General features: G+C 27.9%; 1 protein-coding gene across 1 annotated transcript; it reads left to right on the top strand.

Annotated features, from left to right (window-relative positions):
* The first annotated feature begins 2,129 nt into the window (after window positions 1–2,129).
* Window positions 2,130–5,361, top strand: LOC132939285 (uncharacterized). Its single transcript, XM_061006371.1, has 5 exons — window positions 2,130–3,019; window positions 3,096–3,257; window positions 3,332–3,403; window positions 3,493–3,561; window positions 4,218–5,361. The coding sequence occupies exons 1-5, from the start codon at window positions 2,955–2,957 to the stop codon at window positions 4,309–4,311; spliced, it is 462 nt and encodes a 153-aa protein (XP_060862354.1). The 5' UTR covers window positions 2,130–2,954; the 3' UTR covers window positions 4,312–5,361.
* The last annotated feature ends 3,799 nt before the right edge of the window (window positions 5,362–9,160 follow it).

Raw genomic sequence — 9,160 nt, 5'->3', positions numbered from 1 at the left:
GTTACAAACATTATTAAAACCATCAACAACCAAAAGGTTGTTACGTGCACATTACAATTATGGATGTATGATTTTCCCTCCATTGTTTAATCAATGAAAATATGAATAATCCTACTGTAAAAATTGATTTTGTAATGTATTAAATCTTATAAATATATTGTGTTTTTTAATTAAATATCTATTAAAAGTTATATTATATAATAAAATACATTATGTTTATTAATAAATGTTCTTGTTTAATATTTATAAATAACTTATTTATACACATGCTTGAAAATTTAATACAAGGCTCCTAATATATTGTTACAATGGCATTTGAAAAATATTAAAAATCCTTAGTCACAGTTTTTTTTTATAAGCATTTAAAGTTCAAATTTTGACAAAAAGTATCAAATTTAAAATGTAATAATTATTTTGTAGTAAAAACTTATAAAATGTTCAACTTTTATAGATAAGGATTGAAATTTTAAATCAATTTTCCAGTTATAGACGACTGACCTTTACTCATAATCATTTTTCTTATACATTGGTATATTATTGAATTCAAATTTAACTCCATCCATTACAGTTGCCCACCTTTTTTTTATATAGCATATTTTTATCACAGATTATTATTTTATATAATCTGTAAATTGCTTTTTGAGCTGTTTATAGCCTAGAGGAATTTTTCAAATTTGTAAATTTGTTTTGTTAAAAGTTTATTACATTTATGCTTTTCATAGTTAATATTAGAAAGAAAACTCCCGACAAATTGTTCTTCTTTTAACATAATAAAATGTTAAGCGCAAAGTTACACTAATATTATTGCCATAAGATATTCTAGATTTTTATAAATTTATTTTATTATTAAATTTGATTATTCAATTTATTATATTAGGACTCAGGATAATGCAGCATTAAATTCAAATAACACATCCATTCCAACGATATGCTCGACAACTACTGTACCCAGTTGTTCACCTCATTAATTTCTAAAATATGTAGATAACTATAGATGTCTACATTCAATATGTTTATTAAATGTTACAAAATATAAATTATCCATAAAATAATAAACCTAAAAGCATAGAGACAAAAAGAGCACACTTCTGAAAAAAAAAAATTATTAATAATTATACATCGAAAAATATTTACTAATTGTAAAAAAATGTCATAAATTAAATAATTTTAATATTATTAACAAAAATTAAATTTTTTTACTTTTAGACAACTCATTAAGTATTAACAGAATTTTGATAATTGTAATAGTCTTCAGAAAAATAGCAAAATAAAATATATTATTGTAGAATATGTCAACTTTCATACGTTATCATTATTTAGACAAGTTAATCATTTCTATAATAATTCCAAATTTGCATTGTAAAGTAATGCTTGCACAAGTATTTTGAGATTCAAGATGGCCGATGAAAATTGTTAAGTGTCAAAAACCATTACATCAAATAGGTATTAAATAACGAATTGAACAAAGTTTAAATCATATAGAGTTGACATTTTTAACGACCAACAAAGTGTTCTGGGTTATTTTATTTTATGTACATAGGTAGAATATATATATATAATATACTATTTTGATTAAGCATGTATAACCATCAGCAAAATATTCCAATAAGCAACATTTTAGTATTAGCTCAAATATAAAATAATGATAATTTATAAAGTTATCAATTAAATATATAAAAAAATGCTTTTAATTTATGTAATTTAAATATTCAAAAAAATTAATTAAATGTATCTTTTTCGTTTGTAGATAATTTTGTTATACCATGTAATAGCTTATTTTACTTTGACCATATAAACTGGCTTTTGACATTTTAATTGTATATATTTTGAGTAAAATTAATTGTTTTTAAGATCTGTTACAATTGTTATCATATTAAAAGAAATAAAAGTTTAGATTTGAATTTTATGCTGTAAATATTTTTTGTTATTAAAAAAAATAACACTAAGATTTGAAACTTCTTCTCCCAAACAGAAGGTTTCTTAACCATTTCAACACTGTACTCTGCAGGCCCATATTAGTGTTTATGCACTAAATGTACTGTGACTAGGACCTACGATAGTGTTAATCCAGGCCGGCCCTGCCAGTGCCATGGCTTCAACTAAATTTATATTTTCAATCAAGTAAGTAGGGTAATTGAAATGAAAAAAGTCTAAATTTTGAAATCTTCAAGAACTTGTGTTAAATAGAGAAAATAATAAAAATGTAACTCAGTAATGGTGAGTAGGTGGGTAATTTAGCTAGCTTTAATGTAAACAAACCTAACAAACCTAACTGGCCAGGGTGTTCTCTTTGATATATTGACACTTATGTAAGTTCCTACACGGCAAAAAAAGGTGAGTACCTACCTACGTTAGGTTTTATAATCATCATATATGTATTTGTGAAAATGCGTTATGCGATTTGTATTATATTTTATAACCATCATATTATATTATACACATAAGAATTTACATAATATATAATATTATTTCTACAGTATACGCATACGCCCAAAATGACTAAATTTTTTGGGGGGACTCCAGCACCACTCCCATAGGCCATATTGCTTAGTATCAAAGAATATAAAAATTAGTACTAATTACTGGATTATGAACTGGGGGGATTTGACCAAGATTTGGGGGGACTAAGTCCCCCCAAGCCATCCTCTATTTACGCCAATGAGTATGTGCATTAACATATGTACCTGTTTTTTACCTTGTAGGAACTTACATTATGTAGAGTAACCTGGGGTATTATAATGGCGCATTGGGCAAAAATTGCCTATATCTCATTGTATATTTAATAATTGCTATCTGGTCAAACATTTTTGTTATTATGATTATGTTATCTTGGCAAAACGTGATAAACATTTGGAATGTTCTCCTTTGGAAAATGGAAATTGGAATACTCAAATTACATTGCGTACCTACTTAATTAATTGAAATTTGTATCGTATTTACTGTAAGACGAAATCATGGTCCATCGTTGTATATTGTGTTGTAGTGCATCAAATACACACAAAGACGTCAGTTTCCATCAGTGAGTCATAAATTAAAATTTTGTTTTATATAACAATATAATTTTAAGTTTATACTTTTGACAAACATTGTTATAGGTTTCCAAAGAATGAAACTAGACGATCAATTTGGATTGACTCTTTAAGTATAAAAGAAGTTGTTAAAGACTGGCATCGAATTTGTAGTGTACACTTTTCTCCAGAACATTTTACTTTTAAAAATGAACGAAAGATTTTAAAAATAGGCGCTATTCCAAAAATGTAAATATTTGTCTTCATAATATTTATTCTAGTAATTTCAGTTATTTAAATATTCTATTTTTATTGATTTATAGGAAAGAAGATAAAGATGAAGTCGGAAATTGTGAAACTTCCTTAGAACATGACGTGAATTTAATGAGTAACAGGTATTAAATAACTTTTTCCAACTATATAATATACTTATAATTTTTATTCAATATAAGTATTAAATAACTACATAATATCTTGTTTTTAGTTTAGTTGAAGTTGATTGTTGTCCTGATATTGACTTTTCAAATGAATCTCCACCAAGTACAAGTAAAAGGTATAATAATAAAGTATTTCAACCTGTACAAACCCCTTACGTATTTAATTAATTTTATATTATCTATGCATTATAGCCCAGGTTACTCTCCCTTTTTCTATCGTGTAGGAACTAACAAATGTATTTTTTTACCATATTTTCCTAAGGATAAGCACTATTAGTTGTTGTGTAGAGATTTAGTTAAGTATGTCTTTTACAAACATTTGAATACCCGTTTTAATTATTGTTCATTATTATCAATAATAAAATAAAACTACAATGCAGTGCGTAAGCTCATCATAAAATTCCATTAAACATTAAAACATGTTTTACTATTATTTATAACACAAGATCGTATTTCTAGGTTCTTAAAGGTTTAAATATGATTCTAATATGTTTAAAAAAAGAAAATCTTAAAATGTTCACTTAATGGTCCTTAAACTTGAATATACTGAAAATATGTTTTTTTACTTCAGTTTAACAAAGTTTAGGTAAGGTGGGTATGGTTTGGTTTGGTTGGGTATGGTTTGGTTTAAATGTATAGTATTATAAATTTGTGTTTAGACATAGATAATTTCACTTATAATTTGTATTTTTCTTTGTACACATAAGAATATTGAAATATATGTTTATGATTTTACTTCATTGTTTAGTGAAAAACTGTATTTTTGTCTTAGGTTAAAAAGTCCATCAAAAAACACCAAGAAAAAGAAGAAAAAATCTAAGGTATCCAATGTTTTATTTATTTATACTATTTTGCAATTTATTTGAATTATTAGAAATATTTGTCTAATGCTGACAAAAGTAGACTTTGAAAGCTGTTGGGCATTTTTGTAAAATAAATAAACATGCAGAGATTCTTAAAAATTTCATTTTAGTTTATATTAGCATTGTCTATATGCGATACAATTTTCAAAAAATATTGATTTGTTTTGAACTGTTTGAACAGACGTTATCAGTTTACAATTTTTTTGGTTTTGTTTTCTGACATTTGTAATACATTAAAAATCCAGTCAGAATTTTTTTATAAGCAATTAAAGTTTGAATTTTTTAAAAATCGCGAAAATATGCAAATTACTTTGAGTTAGAAATTCCTAAATAATATCCTTTTTAAATCTCAGATTTTAAAATTTATTCTAAGATTCCATATAAGGTTATCTACCTTTATCAGAAAAAAAAATTATAGTCGGTACCTTCGGGTGAAATAATTTAAGGTGTTATTGAATTCAAAAAATTACTATAATAAAAATATACAATATCATAAAAATTATAAATTCAAACTCTCATAAAAAAAATATTGTTACTTAACGCTATACTTATTATTTTGTTATAAATATAAAATTTTGTTGGGAACCTTTTATTAAAATTTCTTATCTTAGGTTTGAAAAAAAAAATGTTACTAATAAAAGGTTCCTCATAAGTTTGTGTATCTTTATTAAAAAAAAGTCTACCAGAAAGTCAAATTTAACTTTTATGTGCGTTTGAACTTCATATTTTTACAGCATTTGATATTCACTCGATTTCTCATGTAGCAATTTCCTTATTTTGTTGTAATTCAAAAACAAATAACTGTAGATACTGTGGAGTGTTTTTTTTTCTATAGTTAATAATATAGATTTGGTGGTGTGAAAATGTACCACAAGGCTCTTCATATATTGTTACAATAGTCGTTGAAAAATATTAAAAATACATATTATAAACAATTTTTTTTTATAAGCATTTAAAGTTCAAATTTTGACAGAATGTATCAAATTTAAAATTTAATTATTATTTTGCAGTAAAAAATTAATAAAATAACTAACCTAACTTTTATAGCTAAGGATTGAATTGATACACATTATTGTGTATCTAATTCGAGAATATCTAATCAATATTCTGAATTAATATTTTATAGGTAGTAAATTGTAGAAGAAGTAATGTCACCGAAAAAATCAAATAAATGTAAACGACAGACATCGGATAAAGAATACTCAAAAAGCGATATCCCTCAATCAGTGGACTCGAAAGTGGAGACATATGTTAGTATTAATTATATTGGCGAAGATGGCGATAAGAAATTAGAAATTTTTGATCCTCTGGAAGATCACACTTCAGAATATCGCACCATGACCGACACAGGTATGAATTTAGGCCAATACTGTAATCAAACAGTTAACAATGCCTACAGTAATAAAAAATGTTCTCGCTGGAAACAATCCTCTCCAGTGCGACTTTTGCTTCAAAACGTTTGCGTACAGATCTAATTTGCTTGTACATAGAAGAACGCACACCGGTGAGAAACCATATGGGTGCGACGTTTGTGGACTAGCATTTATGATGCAAAGTCATTTAGTTAGACATCAAAGAACGCACACCGGGGATAAACCATATGCATGCGATGTTTGTGAGAAAATCATTTTCGGAAGAAGGAACTTTAGTTAAACATAAAAGAACGCACATCGGTGAGAAACCATATGAGTGCGATGTCTGTGGCCGATCATTTTTGGAAAGACATAAATTGGGTTAGACATAAAAGAACGCATCCAACGTCTAACAATGCCTACAGTGACGAAAATGTTTCACTGGAAACACTTCTTTCCAGTGCGACTTAACCGTCACAGGTGAGAAAACATACGAGTGCGATGTTTGTGGACTAGCATTTCACCAGCTATGTCATTTATATAGGCATCAAAGAAAGCATACCGGGGAGAAACCATATGCGTGTGATGTTTGTGGAAAATCATTTTCGCAGCAACATCATTTGGTTTCACATAACAGAACGCACACTGGGGAGAAACCTTATGAGTGCGCCGTTTGTAGCCGATCATTTTCGGAAAAAAAAATATTTGGTTACACATATTGTTAGAACACACACCAGGGGATAAACCATATGCATGCGATGTTTGTGGACTAGCATTTAACATGCAATGTAATTTAGTTAGACATACTAGAAAGCATACTGGAGAGAAAACCATATGCGTGCAAAGTTTGTGGAAAATCATTTTCCCAGCAACACAATTTGGTTACACATAGATAGAAACGCACACCGGGGAGAAACCATATGCGTGCGACGTTTGTGGCCGATCATTTTCTGAAAAAGGAAGTTTAGTTAAACATAATAGAACGCACACAGGCGAACGACCATACGAGTGCGGTCAGTGTAAGAAAAAGTTCTCAACAAGCCGTGACTGTAAAAGACATACACTAGGTGTTCATAGAAAATGATTTTAAATTTAATATTATTATTGTTGTATGACCCATTACTCAAGAAAAATAAACTAATAAACATCAAACTATTTGAAAATGTCCAAAAATCGCGGCAAGGGTCTAAAAACGCTATCACTACTTCGTAAACGTTTGAATACCTCTCCTCTGGCATAAGAAAAACCATGTAGTTCACACTGTTACAACAATTGCCTGTTTTGAATAAAACTTTGAATTCAGCTGCGCGTATAGTAGCTTCAGTGATCACTGTCTGGCGTTGTGTCGCGTGCACTTTACATTAATGGATGTATTGCTTCTCCCTCCACTGTTTAATATCAATGAAAATATTTCTACTCTAGAATTTTATTGTAAGCGGATAGCGAGTCTTACCTACTCGACCAAAATTATACTATGTACATATTAGTTATAAGTTATAATCTTAGACTGTAGTCCAATTTGATTTTGTAATACATATACCACTTAATCATAATAAATTCAGCTTGTACAGAATTAGGTTTTTGTTGTGTACATTTATTTTATCTATAGCGATAGTTGAATAATAAAAATATAAAGAATATAAAGGATTCGTGTATATAATTACAGTTTTTTGTTTAAACATTTTTTAGAATTATTTCTAACGTATTGATTTTACTCTGATGTGTGTTTTTTTTAAACACTTAATTTCTTCAACTTTGAAAAATAACAAAAAAAAAAATTATATAGTAGAAAATATCAATTTTCATACATTATCATTATTTAGACAAGTTAATCATATCTATAATAATTCTAAGTTCGCATTTTAAAGTAATGCTTGCACAAGTATTTTGAGATTCAAGATGGCCGATGAAAATTGTTAAGTGTCAAAAACCATTACACCAAATAGGTATTATATAACAAATTGAACAAAGTTTAAATGATATAGAGTTGACATTTTTAATGAGCAACAAAGTGTACTGGGTTATTGTATTTTATGTACATAGGTAGAATATATATATATAATGTGTGAACACTGTACACACACACACACACTAATGAACAGTCATTACTCATTACACACACGGTCACACAGCACTTACGATGGATGTACAATATTTCCTAAATCCGACCCCTTCAAAATGGTTCGCTTTCGACAGCCTTAACTTTTAATTTTTATCCGACATAGGTATAATATAATATAAGTAAGTAAAAAAAAAATTTCGGGGGAAACATGTGCTCCCAACGCTCATCCCCAGGCTACGACACTGCCTTAAATCATGCATATATATGATATATATTAAATCGTTGTTCAAATTATTCAGTAATAATTATCATAGTTACTCTATATGGTTCAAATGTATCCTATTAGGTATTATGAATTCACTACTCGTATACGCTTGAGCTGATCAAATCTAACTGTGTATAAATTGCCTGGAAATTTAAATATCTTCATTAAAAATTCAAACACAAAATTACATTATTGGTAAAAGCTAAATACAATATTATTTAAAAATCGTAAAACTTGTTTTCATCAAATTTATACTAGAAAAATTAATAAATCTCACAAACTCGGAACTAATAAATAACCGAGTGGTTAACCTGCTAAAGAGTACAAGTACAATACTCAACAAAATGTTTATAGTAGAACTACTAGGTACTATTTTTTTGCTTATTGGAATATTTATAACTATCAGCCAAAATGTGTAAAATTTTTAATAAATGATATTATAATGAATAGGTGCGAGGTGCCTATACCTATTATGTATATGCATTTAATATATTTAACAATTTTACACATTTTGCTAGCGGTGACTGTACAGTTTCGTATAGATTTAATGTCACATGTATCGGATATTGCTAGGTTTAAACAATGTGACGACGCAGTGCATTTTTTAAGAAATGTTCACTTGGCGACAAAAAAATGTTTTCTCAAAATAAATAGTCAATTATTTTACGCTCACCCCTCGTAGTTATTAAAAATAAATCTTAGGAGGATGTCAGTGCACTATTGGTTTTCTCTCTCTGGCCCACGCGCAACATAGACAAAACGCATTTGCGCAGAATCGTTTTTTCTATGTTTTTAAGTAATCTTAGAGTAAAATCACCCATTACAAAAAAGATAGAGAATAATATTTTTGAGGGAATGTCTTATCGATTTCTCTAAATATTATTTCAAAACAATTTAAACATCATTTAAATTTACAACATTTTTTTGTTTATTTTGAAACTCAAATACAAAGTCAAATAACAATACAATCGAAAATCGAAACGACATTCCCTCAAAAATATTATTCTCTATCTTTTTTGTAATGGGTGATTTTACTCTAAGATTACTTGAAAACAGAAAAAACGATTATGTGCAAATGCGTTTTGTCTATGTTGCGCGTGGGTCAAAGAGAGAAAACAAATAGTGCGCTGATATCCTCTTAATAATAGAAGTAAATGACGGGTAAAAGTTATA

This window comes from Metopolophium dirhodum, chromosome 2 (assembly GCF_019925205.1).
Source record: "Metopolophium dirhodum isolate CAU chromosome 2, ASM1992520v1, whole genome shotgun sequence".
In the NCBI taxonomy this organism is placed as follows: Eukaryota; Metazoa; Arthropoda; class Insecta; order Hemiptera; family Aphididae; genus Metopolophium; species Metopolophium dirhodum.
The sequence above is the reverse complement of the archived record's forward strand: the minus strand, read 5'-3'. Positions and strand labels throughout refer to the sequence as shown.

Bases quoted from the DNA above. Each gene is read 5' to 3' on its own strand.
- LOC132939285 (XM_061006371.1), top strand. From the start codon at position 2,955: ATGGTCCATCGTTGTATATTGTGTTGTAGTGCATCAAATACACACAAA. The intron at 3,404-3,492 runs GTATTAAATAAC...TCTTGTTTTTAG, and splicing joins GTGAATTTAATGAGTAACAG to TTTAGTTGAAGTTGATTGTT. The intron at 3,562-4,217 runs GTATAATAATAA...TTTTTGTCTTAG, and splicing joins CCACCAAGTACAAGTAAAAG to GTTAAAAAGTCCATCAAAAA.